Source organism: Danio aesculapii, chromosome 12 (assembly GCF_903798145.1).
Source record: "Danio aesculapii chromosome 12, fDanAes4.1, whole genome shotgun sequence".
NCBI lineage: Eukaryota > Metazoa > Chordata > Actinopteri > Cypriniformes > Danionidae > Danio > Danio aesculapii.
In genome coordinates this window covers 29,273,155-29,293,292 of record NC_079446.1, presented here as the reverse complement: position 1 = coordinate 29,293,292, position 20,138 = coordinate 29,273,155, and the positions used below count along the sequence as shown (strand labels likewise).

Below are 20,138 nucleotides of genomic sequence, written 5' to 3'. Positions count from 1 at the left end.
ACGTTACCATTAGCTGAGCAGTTTAAAGTGTAATGCTGGGTTCACACCACTGCATCACTTCTAGTTTACTCACAGGATGTTTATCATCTCAGCGAATTTTCCGCTTGAGCTAAATTATTCGAATTTTCCAGTCGCACTAAATGCATTGTTTATCTCATTTCAATTTCACCTCTGTTCCTGCATCTGCATTGACTTTTCATGTAATCTATTCATGTGAATACTTAATTTCGCTTTTGGCTTGCTCCTGTGTCATCAATCTGGCAACCTACTGTACCTGTGCTTCAATCCTACATACGACGCTTAACAATTGCTTGTAATAACTGCATCTCTAGAAATGAATGCCAAAACTGCGCCCTATACTGACACTGAGAAGGACTGTCGAATAAAATTGTTATTTTTTGTTTTATGTGTGCACAAACGTATTCTCGTAGTGTCGTAATATTCCAATTGAACTGCAGAGACACATGGACTGTTTTGGTAATGTTTTTGCTACCCTTTTCCTCTTTGTGTTGGGACCATTACTGTCTATAGAGAATCAGAGAGCTCTCAAAATTCAGCTTAATATCTTAATCTGTGTTTGGAAAATGAAAGAATGAGATGACGTTGAGTAATTAGTGACAGAATTTTCATTCTTAGGTGAACTACTGTATCCCTTTAAAGCACTGCACAGATAAACCACATCACAACAGTTTACTCCATGAGCATTTATTACATTCCACTGAGTCTGAACTGTAGTGCACAGTACATACATTGTATGTCTCATTCCGCTAAATCTAGTAGATAGTTGCATTTCCAGGGCTCATCAGCTGCACTGCATAGATAGGTAGTAAAGAAGCATGCTTGATTGTCATCATAGATCAAGAGCCCATGAGACAAACCTATAAAAGCTTTAGTCTCAGCGTTCCTCCTCACATAAAGATGTCATTGTACTCTCCTCTCCCCAGACTACAATCTTGTGTTTTAAGTAGGACCGAGGCCCAGCATCACAACTAGAGCAACCACTAAAGGTTTGCCTTGCCACTGTATAACTTCTTACAGTGCATTTTTTATTCGGTGACCACTGCGGTTGGCTACTGGTGTAATAATGTGAGATATGTAGTGGTGGGATGTTTGTGTGGTGTGACAGCAGAGCTCACTCCATGAGTACTCTCCTCAGTTCCTGCGGGCAGGTGACTGGAAGGGCACAGACAAAGTTTTCGCACACATACGCGGTTGCTTTGCCATCCTGAGGAACCAGGGTGGAGAGAATGGGAAGCTTATCGTAAAGGAAACCCTCTGTGCTGCCATCTGCCAACATCAGGACCTGAAGAAAAACGAATAAAAAGAGGGGGAAGGGAAGAAAAGAGGGAGTGAGAGAGAGTCATAACTGTCACTCTGATGACAATTTAGCTGAAATGGTGGTAGCGGGAGTCATATAGTTTTAGTCTAATACAAAATTTATGACCCAAAGGACTCCATATGCTTTCTTGGCAAGTAATAACCCTCAATAAAGTACAGGGCAGCGCGATTATAGTGACAGTCCCATTCATGGTTCATTTCTATGGTTTTTGTTTATATCTGGGTGCTCTATTTTCATGACCCGAGGACAAAGGAGCTGCTGTGGGGTGAGACGACCCTGACCTTGGTCATATTCGCATCTTCAAATCCTAAGCATAAAAAAAACATTTTTATATCTCACTACTAACACAATCCTAAGCACACGTATGGTGCAGTTACGAATCATCTTGGAAATTTTAGCCATTCAAATGCCTTTTCAAGCTAAGTTCAAATCCAATTATTAAGAATTAATACATAATACTTTGAAATGCATTATATTAAAAAAAATGGCTAATTGCCTTAGGAATTTTGGGTCAAGTCAGAATTTGAAGTCATTTTATTTATTTATTGAATGATTGATTGATTGTAGATTTTAAGCTTTTTTTATTTAATGCTAATATATGAAACATTACATTTAACAAAAAATACAATAATAATAATAATAATAATAATAATAATAATAATAATAATAATAATAATCATCATCATTAGGATGTATCATTACAATACACCCACTGACCACTTTATTAGGTACACCTTACTAGTACTGGGTTGGACCCCCTTTTGCCTTCAGAACTGCCTTAATCCTTTGTGGCACAGATTCAACAAGACACTGGAAATATTCCTCAAAGATTTTGGTTCATATTGACAAGATAGCATCATGCAGGTGCTGCAGATTTGTTGACTGCACATCCATGATGCGAATCTTCCGTTCCACCACATCCCAAAGGTGCTCTATTAGATTGAGTTATGGTGACTGTGGAGGCCATTTGAGTACAGTGAACTCATTGTCGTGTTCAAGAAACCAGTCTGAGATGTTTCACGCTGTATGATATGGCGTGTTATCCTGCTGGAAGTAGCCATCAGAGGATGGGTACACTGTGGTCATAAAAGGATGGACATGGACAGCAACGATACTCAGGTAGGCTGTGGTGTTGACACGATGCTCAATTGGTACTAATGGGCCCAAAGTCTGCCAAGAAAATACCTCCACACCATTACACCACCAGCCCTGAAACGTTGATAGAAGGCAGGATTGATTCATGCCTTCATGTTGTTGATGCCAAATTCTGTCCCCACGATCCAAATGTCACCAGAAATCAAGACTCATCAAACCAGGCAACATTTTTCCAATCTCAATTGTCCAATTTTGATGAGCCTGTGTGAATTGTAGCCTCAGTTTCCTGTTCCTGCTGACAGGAGTGGCACCCGGTGTGGTCTTCTGCTGCCGTAGCCCATCCGCCTCAAGGTTCAATGTGTTGTGCATTCAGAGATGCTCTTCTGCATACCTCGGTTGTAACAAGTGGTTATTTGAGTTACTGTTGTCTTTCTATCAGCTCGAACCAGTCTGGCCATTCTCCTCAGACCTCTGGCATCAACAAGGCATTTGCACCCATAGAACTGCCACTCACTGTATATTTCCTCTTTGTCGGACCATTCTCCGTAAACCCTAGAAATGGTTGTGCATGAAAATCCCAGTAGATCAGCAGTTTCTTAAATACTCAGACCAGCCCGTCTGGCACCAACAACCATGTCACGTTCAAAGTCACTTAAATCACCCTTTTTTCCCAATTCTGATGCTCGGTTTGAACTGCAGCAGATGGTCTTGACCATGTCTACATGCCTAAATGCAGCCATGTGATTTGGCTGATTAGAAATTTGCGTTAACGAGCAGCTGGACAGGTGTACCTAATAAAGTGGCCAGTGAGTGTGAGTTTACATTTTACTCTACAATATGAATCTTTTTCTTTACACAAGTCAAACTAAACATTTATTTTGACAGATTTTGTAGGGACACTTGAATTGACACTTCACATAGAACTTCTCCCATATTATAGTGCAAACAGTGATGGAAAAAAATCATCCCATTAGTAACAGCACCTTCCTTAATAAACAAAACAGACATACTCAGTTTTGAGGAAATCACACGCTATCATCCATCACCATCAGTCCAATTATTAGTACTGCATTTCTTGCCTTTCCTTTTGTAATTTTAACAAAAAATCCATTATAGCGATGTGCAATAAAGCCTGTGTCTTAATAATTCAATGCTATTGATCCACACAGACGGTAGCATCACACCCCTCCCGCTCCTTCACCTCTCTCACAGGGGGCAAAGTCTGAAATAACTCAATCAGGCCAAGTCCAGTCGGGGGGGCTGAGAGAAAAAACCTTTAACTCAACAATACAACAGCGGGATGAGAGACAGCAGAGAGAGCCTGAGCTGCCCAGTGGCCAAGAGTTACCGAAGGGAGAAAGGATAAAAGACTAAATCTACTTTTCCTCAGCGAGAAGCCCAAAGCTCAGTGAAATCCAAGAGGAAAGGACTCGTGCATGTGACAGAGGTTAAACCGTAGGGCCGCTTTCAAGGTTTGGCTAAGACCTGGCTTTTGGAGGACATTCCAGGTATATAAGCGCCAGACTTTTTTCTCTGCTTTTTGGTCTTGACACGTTGAGTGTGATTTTTGACAGGCATGGTTAACAACTCAACTCAGCCAAACCTGTCCCTGGACTTCTAAGCGCAATATATTGTTACTGTCTGTTTGCGAGGAGCTTCCCTTTATTGCATCTCAGGGGCTGAGACAATTCCGCATCATTACTTTTCTGCTAGCATCCTGGCAAGGCTTTCTGTCATATTTGTCGTGACCTCACACGGGCTGTCTTCAGACTGACTCGAGGAACTCTGACAGTCCACTGAGGCAACATATAAAAAATGACAAGCAGACAAAACAGAGAGTGAAAAGATGCATGAGGCCCGGGGTTAGGAAAACACTGGACTTTCTCGCAGTTCATCTCGTGAAAGTTTGTGCTTATCACCCTCGCTTGTTTAAAACAACAATAAATCAGTTTTACCACAAGGTTAAAGGGATAGTTCTCCCCAAAATTAAATGATTAAACCTTAAAGAGTTTCGTTCTTCTGTTAAACACAAAAGAAGATATTTTGGAAAAAGTTGGACACCTGTAGCTATTGATTCCCATATGTAACTATAGATGTCAATGGTTTATAGCTTTCTTCTAAGGGTGCTTTCACACTTGGTTCCATTGCCTGGACCGAACCCAAGTTCGATTGCCCCCCCTTGTAACCTTCTCAGCTGGTTTGTGTTTACACCATCTTTTTTCCTTCTGAACCCCAGTACGCTTGCATCATCAAGCTCCTGTTTTGGCCTCGAAAGCAAAGCACCAAAATGGAGACATCCGCATATCACGGTCATTCTGCTTTTACTGAATCTTTTGGTTTTGTTACCAAAACCAAAATACAGAGAGCCACTTGCGTCAATCTCAATCTTCAGAAGTCATTTTTGGAGGAGACAAGCAGACATTATCACTGTTTGCACTGGGTCAGTCCCGCTTGTCACCAAGGTAAGTGATACACAGACATACACGCATGAATGAACATTATGAAAACTAAAGTATGTTGTACAGTTGGCGCTTCACTACTTTTAGTTGGTACAATTGCATTCATATCAGAAGTGAACCTTACCAGAGTTCGCACAAACCGTATCCCAGACCACCTCTTTCAGGCAGACTCGGGTATGGTTCACGCTTGCGCACACGAGTACAGAAGACACATTCACACTAGCTAAACCGTACTTTGACATCAAACGAACCCAGGTGCCAAAAGTGCTAGTGTGAAAGCACCCTAAATGTCATCTTTTGCATTCTGCAGATGAAAGAGACTCATCAAGGTTTGGAACCACTTGATTGGGAGTAAGTAGTGAGTAAAGTTTCATTTTGGGGTGAACTATATCTTTAAGACAAGGGACTACAGGGGAATTATGACAAGAAAAAAGACATTTGTGCATTAAAAAAATAAGTGGACATGGCAACCTGTGAAAAGCAACATTTCAAATGTAAAAAACATATCTCTTTTCAGTGGTTAGTTAAAATAAGTAGTTGAAATAAACAAGTATTTTAATGCTGTAACATTACTTTGTTCAATAAAACCTGAGAATATCACAAATATGAAAATGTCAGAACACTGCTATGGAATTCCAGGAGTCAGTTGTGTTTAATGCAAACACAAAACAATAATTTTATGGTATTCACAACATATTTACATGTACAGTGCTCAGCATAATTGAGTAGACCCCATTTTGAAAATGAATATTTTATCCATTTCTCTGTGAATAAAGGCAATGTATTTTGGTGCATTTAAACAAAACAGATTTATTAAACAGATATATTTATAAAATTATATTTTAGTCACCAAACATATTTACAAATTGAAAGATAATACAATTAAATTTAAGCAAAATATTGCAAAAATTTCGACTAAATTTGTAGAATTGTTTTGTTTCTCTTGATTTTAAACTTCCTCTTTTTTATATTTTGTATTTAATATTTTTCTATAACATAAATTTGGGTGTACTAGTTTTTGGACCATTATCGTACGTTATTTTGTTAGATAAGCTCCAGATTTGGCTTCAGTCCTGACTAATCTAATGTATATGCACAAATATAATATTGTATAACTTCCTATTAAAAATATGAGTTTAAAAGAGAGATTTGTCAGGTGTGTACTTATATATGTTGAGCACTGCATTTGTCTCAATGTTTTCAAATCTGCTCTAAATTCAAGTCAGGTACTGTAAGCAATACTTCCATCACTCTGTTTAAATCCACATTTGGAGGAATTGCATAAGAAACAAGTGACGTCAAATTTAGAAGAAAAAATAATCCACTTTTAGGCTTGATTGAGATGCTTGGTGACTGTCATTAAAAGGAGTCAATGTGAATAATGGTAGATGAAATCGCATTTGATAAACAAATTCTGACAGAATGGGATCAAACTTGACTGTTCATGTATTTCCAATGCAACTCAATTCATAACATCTGCTGCGTAAAACATATGCTGGATAAGGGACTAAGCCGAAAAGAAAATGAATGAATGAATGAACGAACTTTTTTTTTGTCTTATTATTTACCCAGAATATAAAAATACATATAAATATATTTAGATCATTTACTTTTATCATTACTATTGGAATGTGAAGATACTTTCAACCACCACAACAAAAATGTTTCTGAAGACAATCACCTACTACACCTTTAAATCACATGAATTTGTACAAATTAGCCACTTTTCTGACAATACGTATGTTTCCTTGTAAGATCGGATTGGTATTTCTGTCAATGGTGTCTATCTGACAACTCAAACAACTTGATGGAAGTGCACCTAGTTTGTATTTGGGGTTGTTTCTTTCCATTTTGGAGCACTTTGAAAAGATTCATTTCACATTAACATGATGATGATGATGAGTTTGTATTTAATGCCATGTCTGCAACAAAGACTATTTTCATGGCAAGAACATTTTCTTAATAAATATACAATTAAAAACAACAAGCAAATGAATACATAAATTAAATAAGATTTTTAGTGTTAATAAAAATTCTATATATATATATATTTTTTTTTACTGATGACAAGTTGCTAAAAATGTTCTTAAGAGAGTTAATTTCGTAAAAAAAAGCCTTCTGCAGTCATTAAAAGCAGGACAGTAGAATGTCTTTTACAGTAAGAGGAATTGTCCAGAATAGACGCTGAGTGAAGTCTTCACCTTTAAAGGTGCTGTGTGTAAGTTTTTAACTCATCTAAAGCATAAAAATACCACAACATGTTTAAGAAACATGCCAAGTGAAGATTATAGTTTACCTGGATTATCAATGCTTAAGTCAGATATTCTGCTTTGAAAATGTGTTTTCTGTTTGCTATAGTGTTTTCCATCTGCTGCTGCTTTAAGTGTATGGCAATAAATGTCATGTAAAATGGCATTCAAACTCACATTATTAGCATTCAACACTGAATAAAGCACATGAGGTGTACTTGAGGTGAGTTTATCCAGTTGTTCAGCTGCAAGAAATAGAAGCTGTTTCTAATATGTCAATTTGAGGTGTTGGTTAGAACAAAAACTATGTAATTAATATGGAAAATATTCCTTCTATCACGTGTCATTGCTTTTTAATTTAGAACATGATTTAAATCATCCTTTAGGCTCGGTCATCAGACTCGCTTCTCAATCTGGCAACCTGCACTTGCATTTGTGTTGATCCTGGAATGTAATACCTAGTTCAACCACTGGATGTTAAACTTACAAACTTACGCACCTTTAAGCAAAAAACATGAGTTATTCTTGTATGTCCAATACAATCTCCATGTTAAGATGGAAACCCGGATATGGTACATTCTAAGCTTTACTTGTTACACCTTTCCTCTGAAAAAGAAATAAAAAACTCTGCAAAAACTGTCAGAGAACATGTCTTTTTTTCCTAAAATAGTGGCACTACATTAGATTGCATTGTGAACACCAACTGAACAATTCTGAACACTGTGTTATTTATCTTATATATCTGCTATTTGCCGTCTCACATCCTTTGCATTAGTCCAGTATTTTGGTCGGTCTCTAGCTGCCAGCTCTACCGATGTTTGGAATACATCTCAGCGTTTGTGTTTTGTGCAAACCCTTCCGCGTGCAAACTCATCTCTTACCCCTCTCTTTTCTGATTCACCAATTCCCATGAGCTAAGCAATGATTCCTTTCCAGCTAGCATACAGCGATAGACTGTCAGCTCCTACCTGCTACTCTCACCTACATAAACACACAAAAATCAGACACACACACACAAACAGTTGATTAGTCTGGGGAATTTCATCAGCTGCTTCTCCTGGCAAGATGGAAGCTCTCTAGAGAGCTTGAGGCTGTCAGAGGAGCACACAGTCATTAGTCATTTAATTATCTGCTGTAAGTTTATTTCTTGGTAAGAGAGGAACGGAGCGTCGTGACCTCATTGATTCTGGTGTCTTCGTCTACATCCCTCAAAGGTAAAGGCCACTGTATGTGGACTGTAAAAGATTGTCAGTGTTTCTCCGACAGACTGAATGGAAAAAAAAAACAGCCAATGGGAATTTTTTGTGCTTTGATTAAACATATAAATCGTTGTGTAATCTTTTGTCCGTCTAATCTGTTGAAGAAAACTAAATGCATTGGATGTTGCTCATACATCTAAATGCTCTGAGTCAGAAAATTTAAATGGTAGCAGTTTACAATAAGATTCATTTATAGTTCATGTTACAAAGACTTAATAATAAATAACCTTTATTACAGTACTTATTCATCATTATGGTGTAGTTTAGATAGGATACAGCTGCGGATACACCATCAATATAGCATCATTGTTGTAACACTGTGTAACAATAATTAATATTTTTTCAGTACTGTGATGGTTGGGTTTAGGGTTGGGGTAGACGTTAATAAAATACAATAAATGGAAAATTTAATGAATAATCTAAATAACTCTCGTTAACTTCCAGCCGCAACTGTATCTGATCTAGCAACAACCCTGTTTTATGACCAAAACAAGACATATTTATTCACAAAGTGAATTATTCGGATGTCAGACCAATGTTAAAACAAAACACGTTACAAAAACAGAGCATTTCAAACCTAACATGTATGGCTGCATCTCCCTGGGTTCGAATCCATTATCCCTGCATGCTAGTCAGTAACTATCACCGCTCCACTAGAAGCTTCAACTCTACAATGTGGGGTTTAATACCTCTATTTGCTGAAATGTTTCTTTGCTGAAGCTGTTCCAGTGCAATACATAAAAAATGACCACTAGGTGTCACTGTAAAGTGGGGTTTCAAAACGTTTCGAAGCTTCGACACATTTGCTTTGACTGTTTCAGTGTTTCATAAAGCCTCGCTTTGCCCACCACTAAGGAAATCCAAGAGCGTAGTCAAAAGAGGGCAAATGATCTGGGGTCCGTCCTTCATACCTCTCTTAAATGATCTAAGATGGTTTTGCAGATCCTGGATCTTTTAATCTTAATAACTGATCTCTGGCTAATTTGGTTCTTCAAAGAAGTTCGCGAATCAGATTAAAATGTCTGGATGGACTGATCTGAGATCTCTGCACAAGTTGTGAAGGACAGATCAATCGATCCACGAAATCATGATCAGCAATGCAACAATTGGCTGACGGCACATCAGTGTAATGACATTATCTGATTAACATTCAATTATCCATGAATTACATAAAATTAATAGGAAACGGTTTGTTAAATATGATACGCAATAACTTTCCACATTTGTTGTGGGCTACAGGCTTTACAATTTATATCTGTCAACAGTATTTAGCAATTTATTTACTTTTACAGTTAGAGCGGATTTTCTTTATTATAGTAGCCGGTTTCTTAATGTAAAGAATAACTGGATGTTTAAATTAATTTTGCATCATAAAAGCATTTTGATGTTGGTAAAGGTGTCTGCAACTTTTGTGAAGCATCAAATCACCATCATATTAGCCATCCATGTCCATGACTGCATAAATTATTATTCCTTTAAAAAACGTTGAATATTGAGCATGTCTATTATCATACACAAATTGTACTAAAGCGTTTATATCTAAAAAGTCCATAAGAATACATTTTCTCTTTGAACCACCAGCAGGTGACAGTCTTTGTACTTTTTTTTCGGAGTGCAGATTGCATTAGTTTTATTAATATATATATTTTAAAGCTTCAGCTGTGTGTTTGCAATCAAGGGGAATAAGGGCCAGGTGTGTGAGTGCAAGGAATGATAGGATTTGTAGTTCATTTCAGTGACAGAATTGTAGTCCTAGGGCAAGTTTTCCAGTGATCTGCAAGGCTGTTCACTCTTAGTTCATGATCATAAATATATGAACTAAAATGAAGAGATCTTTATTGTAAAGTGTGACCAATTACAGTTTATGAAAAAAGCACATTTTATTCAAATAAATTTAAATAAAATGTAATTAAATTAAATTGTGGATTAAATAATCAAGGCTAACTTTTTTTAGCAGTGGAATTGACAAAATTAATAAATGACATTAATTAGAGACTAAATCCTCTTTTTTTAACAAAAAAGAATAAACTGATTGTTAATTAATCTTTATCCGGCAGCTAGCTCTTTTCAACTCTCACATGGTCACCCACTGAAGCTAAGCAGGGCTGCGCCCAGTCAGTACCTGGATGGGAGACCACATGGGAAAGCAAGGTTGCTGTCAGAAGTGGTGTTAGTGAGGCCAGCAGGGGTTGCCCAACCTGCGGACTGTGTGGGTCCTAATGCCCCAGTATAGTAACTGGGACTCTATTCTGCTCAGTGAGCGCCATCTTTCGTATGAGATGTTAAAACGAGGTCCTTTATAAATCCCAGAATGTCTTTCGTAAAAGAGTAGGGGTTTAACCCCAGCATCCTGGCCAAATCTGCCCACAGGCCTCTGTCCATCATGGCCTCCTAACCATCCCCTTATCATAATTGGCTTAATCACTCGGTCTCCTCTCCACCAATCAGCTGGTGTGTGGTGTGCGGTCTGGCGCAAAATGGCTGTCGTCGCGTCATCCAGGTGGATGCTGCACACTGGTGGTGGATGAGGAGATTCACCCCAACGTGTAAAGCACTTAGAGTGCCCAGAAAAGCGCTATATAAATGTAAGGAATTATTATTATTATTATTATTTTACTGGTAAACGCTGACAAATAAACAAAATTCTTACTCACACCAACACGGAAAGAACAAATGCATACTCATGACAGAAGTGCCAACTGACCCAGCCGGGATTTCTACCAGCGACCTTCTTACTGTGAGGTGACAGTGCTAACCACTGAGCCACAGTGTCACCCCATATATATATATATATATATATATATATATATATATATATATATATATATTTAAAAATTATAATAGATTTTTAAAAAAAGTATCAGTACTACTACTACTATTACTACACTACTACCTTATGCATTATTTTTACGAATCTTCTCAAAGACCTATTTATAAAATCATCACATGATATTTATGTCCATCAATAAGAAGAGGTGGAAACTGTATACACCATTTCAATGTGGCGATGTCACTGGTCCATAAAGATTTCCTGCTTGTTGTTATACCATTTCATAACTATAACAAAAGGTGATACAATCATGAGTTAACAATAAAACAGCTACCAAACAGTATTTATCAATATGTGGACCTTTTTAGATTCTTGTAGGCTATGGAAATTTAAAATGTGAAAAAGGAAATAAGTTAGGACCATTGTTATTGTTTACATCCCTCAAAATGGTCTATAAAATTACAGGATAGAGGGTGAAAGCTGTATAAAAATGTAATATTACTAATACTCACCATACAATCAAAATTTACGACTGTAATGTATATAAACAGTGTAAAAACTGTATTTTCAGAAAGAATCATAAATGTTTAGGCTGAAGACCTTCACAAACTCAGGGCCACATTCAACAAAGCAATGCAACAGAAATAAGCTTCTATTTCCAGCATTCCCACAACTCAAAGTGAGCAAGAAAAGTGTGAAAAGGCCAAGCACCTAAGCAGAGAACATTTTCTTCTTTACTATTTCATCTGATCAACCGCATGACCTCTGCAGACTCTGCTCTTCTGGTCTGAGGCTCCATAATCCAGCGGAGGATTTAATGATGTTAAGGGTTGACTACTCCTGCAATGTTGAGGTCTCCGCATACCATCAACATCAGCTCGCAAGATGTCCAAAGCATCTTTTACTCTGACTCTGACAAGATGTCCAAAAATCCCAACTGGGCAACACAAAAGGCAAGCATAAATCAGACTGCGGCATTTTTAAAAAAAGGCTAAGCTAGCCGAAAATACATGTCTGTCTGAAGCCCATTTCCTATTAAGTGCTCTGTTCTCTCTTGGGTTGCTCATTAAAGCTTGTCAGGGATTCATCCGGTGGCGAACAAACTCTAAAGTGACAATTTCCCATGAGGTGGAATACCTGTGGAAATACTCTTATAAGGAGGATGAAAGACTTGCAAGGTATTTTAATTGTCTGACTGTATTCTTAGGCTAAAAGTCTCACTCTCTGAGGTTTTTCCAGGGTGATTTCAGGTAATCGAATCATTAAGTTCTCAACTTAGTAGGGGAAAGTGAAAGGAAATGAAAGTACTGTTCATAACATTATGCAGTGCTCTTCAGAATGAACGCAAGAGGGTATTATTAAGCCTTTCACAAAGAACTACCAGTTAAAAGGATTGATTTGGGAAGTGCTATCCATACTAAACTAATAGGGTCAAATTACATTGATTTCAATTATTTCTAGATGCTTTTCGAAGACTTTTTACCCCTACTTCAGAGCATCTCAGAAGAGAAATGGCTTCTGAGGAAATGAGACAGACTAAAGGCTTTCTCCTCATGATGCTGATTAGCACAGACAAAGACCTTGTTTCATCTGAGTCCAGTTGATTTAAAGAAGATGGACAAAGAGACGTCGCATCCCTTCAGGCTTCATCGTTCTCTTGGTTGACCACATCTAAGGTTATTTAATATTTTGATGATGTCTAGTGTCTGTGAAATGCAGAGAGCTGGTGACACAGACACTATTAGCTCAAGTTGTAAGGGCCACACAAATAGACATAACGAGACTTTAAAATGAACATTTAATAAGTTTCTTTAAATCAGCACTAAATTTCAGACCTTAAAACAATGTGTCTAAAACTGTGTGTGGTAGAATTTAAAAACATTTTTGTCGCCTGAAATCACACATACGCAACTTCGTGTGAGTGACCCAGTACACACAGCATGCCTGTTAGTGGGACATGGACATTTGTGGAGATAAAAAAAAAAGTGTGATCTGCTTTGTTTGTACCAGGCAATTGCGCTTATTAACCACAATTAGGGTAGATAGAAAACGTTGCATATTGTCGGTTGCATATTAATTTAGAACAAAACAGCTCTTATATATTTCCCTGCATGCCTGAATAATATAGAATTCCAGAACCCCAAACATATGATTACATTCTTCCAAAACATATTGCGCATTTTTATGTTAAAAAAATTACATCAAAGAGGATCTTTTCAAGTGCTTTTTTTTTCTCACTTGCACTGTAAGTCACTTTGGATAAAAGTATCTGTTAAATGAGGAAATGCAAAATGTAACACTGGGCCCTATCATACACCCGGCGCAATAAGAAGCAAGACATGCATGTCGCAATTTGTTGCTATTTTCAGACCAGCACAGCTCTAATTTTCAAGGTTTTCACCACATTGTTTAAATAGCAAATCCATTTGTGCCACTTTGTGAACTCATGGGTGTGCTGGTCTTGAAATGAGGTGTGTTAAGGTGCATTGTTGACGCATTGTTATTTTGAAGAACTGAAATTGACCACACCATTGACTGAAAACTGGTCTAAAGTCCAGCGTAGATCGTGTTAGTTATGCACTTATGCAGGTCCAAATGCTTACACATTGTTTAAGACCCACAGGATGTACAGAAATACACAGATATCTTTAGAAGATTAATTATTAACAAAAAATCTTATTTTCTACATAAATATAAAAACCACTGCCTCCATACCTTCATGTCAGGGGGCTTTTTTCAGATTATTCATGACAATTTGCATTTGTGTAATGTTATTATTATTAGTAGTAGTATTTATTATATGCATATTTATATTTGTTTTAATAAAAACAGGTTTTGATTTGTACATCTGTTGGGTTTTTGAGACGTATGCATCACCATGTAGGGCAAAAGAATAGGACGTGTGTTTGGATATAACTCATATATTCATATATTCATTTGCTAGAAATTAGAACTGAATTTACAGTAGAAATATTTTTGGAACAAATCTTTGCGCTTAACAAACTAAATTAAATATGTTGGCTAACGGTTGTCTTCAGTGGAGTGCATACAACACAGTTTCCTTATCCACAAAAGTAAAGCAGTAAAATAAAGAGTAAAAGTAAAATGAAGAGAATGTAAAGAGGCCAAATGGAGGAGGCTCATTCTTTATTCTTGCTGCAGATGGTTTGTTTAACTGTTTTCTCGCTAGTGAAGCATTCAGTTCTTCCACTTATAAAGTCTGTCATGTAAATAGCAAATGCACGATAGCACGACGCAACTGACTCTTAAAGGGAATGGGAGATAAGACTGGTTGGTCTTGATTGGTTTATTGCATTTTATGCTCAAAACACACCCATAACTCATCAAGAGAATAAGCACAACCCTGTTAGACCATGCGCCGGGGCGCAAACTGTATTTTTCCATCCTTAAAATAGCAAAAGTGGATTCAGACATGCCCTTAATGCTTTTGCGCCCTTTGTTTTAGACTTTGCGCCTAGATTGTTAAAATCGAGCCCAATGTGTCCGAAAAAAAACAGTACAGTATTTAATCTCATGATCTCATTTCAATGAAAATATTATAGGTTATTTTTAGATGTTAATATAAATATGCTAGTTTTAAGGTAATCTAAGGTTAGTTTTAATCTAGTGTGCTTCCAAACAGTGACAAATCTCGCATTTAGAAAATATTTCAAAGTTTTAGGTTGGTCACTTCCAGGATTTCAATATTTTTTGATGACAGTTCTCATTAAATCTTCTTGCCAATGAAATGCTCGATAGTATTTGATGTCATGCCCCCTTTAAGACGTTAATGCTAATGCTGAAATCAGTCATTATTTACATTTCAAAGAGCATTTAAATTGAGGGTTTGCTTAAAAACTTGGAAAGACATAAAAATAATAAATGGTAGCCAAACGGTGTTGATATGAACTCCTTATTAGTCATTTTAAAACACGTGCAGCACCTCTTTACGGCAAGCCCTGAGGGGCAAAACACATCACACACAGAGTCAGCATACAGTCAGTTAAACATAGCGCCCATGTTTACATGGTTAATACCACTATATAGGGATACTTTTCTGTTAATGTCATGTGAACTACCACAGCATGCAGGTATAGTCTGCTTCAGCCCAGAACGGATCTTATATCCAAGTTGGCACAGACCACAGTACATTTGAATTACGCAAACAGCTGTATGAGTCAAACTCTTTATTACTAGTGTAGCATGTGGCTGTCACATGAGTATGTTATTGGCTGTTTTTGAAAAAGAGGAAGAGTCTCACCTTGTCTTGCTGTTTCAGTTTAGATTATGTCAAACATCGAATAAAAACGCACATTTCAAAGCACTTCACAGGACATTCAGTCAATAATTGAAATAGTTCAGATTTGTTTTGTGGTCTGTGCCGATGTGCTCATATGCTCTGAGCTATTGTGTTTCTGGACAGGAGCCAACAAAACTGGCAGACTGTAAGTTTGGAATGCTTATATTTTCTAAATGATATTTTTTTCTATGTGGAGCACACCAGCATACAAATAACATTAATAATCAGCCTTTGCTGTATATAAAAGTCATATTACAAGTTAAGCTTATCAGGTACTACTTTCAGGAACTGACAAACAGAACTGCAAGCATTGCTGAGCATGTGTGGGTGTGCTTTAGCATCTTCCCTGAAGAAGAAGATGCAGAGATTGTTCATTAGACATGAGTGATTATGATGATGTGTGACCTGACTTTGGGAATATGAGACAGGAGATAAGCAGGCATTAATTATGATTATAAAGAGAAATCACTGACTCTCAATCTCCTGCAGAAAACCAGAAATGTGAAATTCTCTCATCCTTGCAATGTGCTGGTATGTTGTGCAAGCGTCTCTGCAAAAAGAACAATTTTCTAAGATCTACCATAATCCACCATTGTGTTGTTTCGGAGTTTCTAAGGCTTTTTAAAACCTTTGCTTTGTACTCTTTCATTCTCGCTAGGTTGCCTCGGGACCTCTCTGGCTCTTGTCATGTCTCAAAGGCCTTGTTAGGGATTCAAGACATTTGTCTCAGTAATCAGACCAAGGCAAGAATTCTTTGCGGTCCAAAGGGCCATGCTCTGCTATACTGACTAAATCCCATCTCAGATAAACACTACAAATATTAGCACTTAAAAGGTTCCAGTCTTTATACTGGTTATTTCACACTCTCACCAACCCCCCCAAAAAAATTTTGTTAATTACTCACCCTCATGCTGTTCCCATCTCCTGAGACCTTCGTTCAACTTCAGAACATAAATCAAGATATTTTAGATGAAATCTGAGAGCTCCATCATACACAGCAGCAGTCTCAAGACACTCAAAGTCCAGAAAAGGAAACAAATGCATTGTCAAAACAGACTTTGGTTCACCTATGTCTTCTTTTCCAGCTTGTCAGTGTGTGTGTTTATTATGGGCAGTACAATGTATTGCCATTGGATTCAGCAGTCCAACATGCAAGTGCCATATTGCCCGTATAACCACATACTCTGATCTGGTTAGTTTTTGTCCTAACCATCATCGTCAGTGACCTGCAAAATTTCTATTTGGTTCCTATTTTTGTCACAGTTGAACAACAGCATAAACTACTAAGACAATGTTCACTTCAGATGCTGATTATGTGCATTACTCTGTGTTAAATGCTACTAGTGTAGCATTAATTGCCATACTGAAATCAGAAGCAGATAGTTTACCTCAGATCTTGAAAATAAAATAACCAGCAAACATAGTTTGAAAATGAATGTTAGAACTGTGATTCAACAATGCAATGCAACAAATATCAGTTACTCAGCATGTACTTTTAATAATGTTAAAGAGCATACCTGTCAACATTGGGATGTGAAAATAAGGTATACAGGTAATTTTCTAAATATGTTCATCTGGAGCTGTTTCATTGTAAATAAACAATTGAAATGGTCGGTAATATGTTTTTAAATTATTTACAAATGATAGAATGAAAAGCATCCATTAGAAAATTAGAAATTCATTAGAAATTAATTGCTATTATAAAGAAATTGAATCAAGTTATCAATTCTCATTAACATTCTCTTCACTGTATAATTGAACCATTCTGATTGTGGAGCAGCGAATTAATCTCTCATGTAGATTTTTCAATTGATTCCATTAAATAACAGGCGTCACTTTAAGAATGCACGTCTATAATGAAAGCATTTAATTGCTTTCCTAACTTTTTATGCTCATTTAAGACAAACTCTGTTTTGTTTAACAGAAAACCCACCAAGATCGACATGTTTAGATATTATTATTATTATGTGTATGTCTGTTCAAACACGCAACCAAAACCCAGAGTGTCCCCTTTCGCTCCACTTCAAATCGTGTGTACAGAAACGGAATCTGTTTGGGAAACAGTGTCTATTTATTTATATGGTAATTATAGGGTAATAAACATATATTAATATGGAGTATGTCTGACAGTGCACCACTACATGAACTCACTGTTTTGAGGATTGCATTGGGGCAATGACGCCTGTAATGCAAAGGAATGGAATCCTGCCGTTTTTATATTTATTTCAAGGCTGCATCCGAAACCACATACTTCCATACTATATAGTACGCTAAAATCAGTATGTGAGCCGGGTAGTACATCCGAATTCAGAATTCGAAAATCAGTAGGTGACAAGAACTCGCTATCCAATGGTGCCCCACGAGAGAATTCATGAATGGGAGTGAAGCAACATAACTCACGAGAGTAGGTTACGTGATCATGGCAAAATGGTGGATGTAGTACATCCAAATTCCATTCATACTGCTCACAGTCATACTGTATAGAAAGTACTTTTCTAATGGCCGAGTAGTACTTTCAAATGCAGTAAAGGTGTTTTTATGCCTAAATAAAATAAAATACAGGAGAATCCTGGGAAAAACGAGAGGGCTGACATGTTTAATATGTATTAAACAGATTACAAACCTTACCATATAGTTTGAAGTGCTATGCACCATGCTGCGCTTCTGAATGGTAATAGTCATTTCGCATCTGGTATGGACAAACAAATTGACTGTCACTGGATTATTGTCTCACCACGTGTTGTTAGAACACGGTATAAAATATAAGCAAAAAAGTCTTACAATTTTTTTGTTGAACAAAAATGTTCTTGGAGCTTTATATGATTGCAGTCACATGGATTGTTTTGACAATGTTTTTGGTTCCTTTGAATGTCTTGGAACTGGTTCTGTCAATGGAGGATGAAGGAGCTCTCAGATTTCATCCAAAACATCTTAAACAGTGTTCCAAAGTTTTGAACGACATGATGGTGAGTTATTAACAAAATTTTTATTTTTGGTTAAACTAACTAAAGAAATGACTATAAAAAATCATGGACCTGCGGCCTCATGTACAAAGACTTGCATTAAATTCATACTAAAACCTTGCATACGCACAAAGCTTTAAATGTGCGTACGCAGTAAAAAATTCAGATGTATGAAACACTGCGTGCGCGGAATCCCACGCATTCTCTTTGTGCATCCGAATTAACGTGAAACTGAGCGCACATGCGCGAGCGCAAACCCCCTTCCTGCCTCCTCCCCCAATAAATATTGTAATGAGTTTGGCAAAAACGAAAAAGCAATGGCAAAAGCAAGCTAAAAGAGAAACTTCAACGAATGTGAATTGGAGGTGATCCTATCGGAGGTAGACCAGAGAAAAACTGTGTTATTTGCAAGTTTGTCCTACGTAATTATTAACAAAAGAAAAAAATAAAGTGGGAGAGTTTATCTGATGTGGTTAACGCAGTGGGGTCTAAACATCGCATTGTGAGCGAATTAAAAAAGAAATGGTCTGATGTAAAGGTGTAAAATTTTGTACTGTCTATTTAGGCATTAAGTGCAAATAGCACACCTCATTGGAATGAGCTAGTTGAGTGATTCCTGCCCATCACCGTTTGATTGACAGAGACAACATAACTAAAGAGAGCAGCACACAGCAGTGTGAGTGGTGTAGCTAGTAAAGCGCATCGCAACATGTTTTGACATGATTGATCAACCCGGTTCAAATCCAGCGTCTGATGAACTCATTCTTTTTTTCCCCCACTACATATCAGATTTTGCCTACTTTTCATCACGAGGAAGACAAGTAGGAATCATTAAGTGTGTGTATTATGTTAAGCACATTTGAGCATATTATTTGCACATTTATTAAAAGAAAATGTTTCCGATTCACATATTCAACTTTGTCTTTAGATGGCGCCTTTATAGCAATGTGCGTGCAGGGAAAACCGGCGATCGCTGCAAATTGAGCTTTAATGTTTAGCTGGTCAACTGCATGGTATGGAAACCTTATATACCTGCTAGACATGCGGATGATCCCATCCCATACAGCTGCCATTGCACGGCTCAAAGATACTCTGTAGTGTGCAATTTAACACAACTGCCTCTAGGAGTCGCCAATGGAAATAAATCAAACACACACGCACAAGAAATGCACGTACACCAGACATGAAGTTGCCGTGGACCAACGCACATTCTCACGTTTATTTCATCGTTAGTAAATCCAAACGTGAGCATAAAATCTGGTGTACGCAATGTTTTTGTGCGTACGCAGCGTTGATACATGAGGCCCCTGGGGTGTAGGAATATTTAAATAACATTTTAAATGAACACATTTTTTTCTCTTTTTTGGGGGGCAACTGTACAGTAGGAGAATGATAAAATCTGCTTATGCTCTTGGACTAAGTTGATCTGAAAACAGACTTTCTCTGGGCACATTGAAATCATATGACTGTAGTGAGCAGCTGGTTGCTATCATCAGGGATATGAAGTGGCTGTTCTAATGCCTCATATTCTACTGTAACAAGCCCCAAGAGGATGTGCACCAGTACCGTACCACCTTTATAATCAACACGGGTTTTAGCCTAATTAAAGTATGGATAAATTTATTCCAATTTAATCACGCTACAGATCGCGACGGGAGGGGATAAATTGATTTCGAAGAGTGTGCTGAATTCAAGAGGGTCCTC

At 37.4% G+C, this 20,138-nt stretch overlaps 1 protein-coding gene across 1 annotated transcript in view; it reads right to left on the bottom strand.

Annotated features, from left to right (window-relative positions):
• Nucleotides 1–689: 689 nt before the first annotated feature.
• spata20 (spermatogenesis associated 20) overlaps nucleotides 690–20,138 on the bottom strand; it is a 78,777-nt gene continuing 59,328 nt past the window's right edge. The window contains exon 16 of the mRNA XM_056469858.1: nucleotides 690–1,303. Coding sequence (XP_056325833.1) covers nucleotides 1,133–1,303 — 171 coding nt within the window. The 3' untranslated portion in view covers nucleotides 690–1,132. The remainder of the gene's footprint in view (nucleotides 1,304–20,138) is intronic.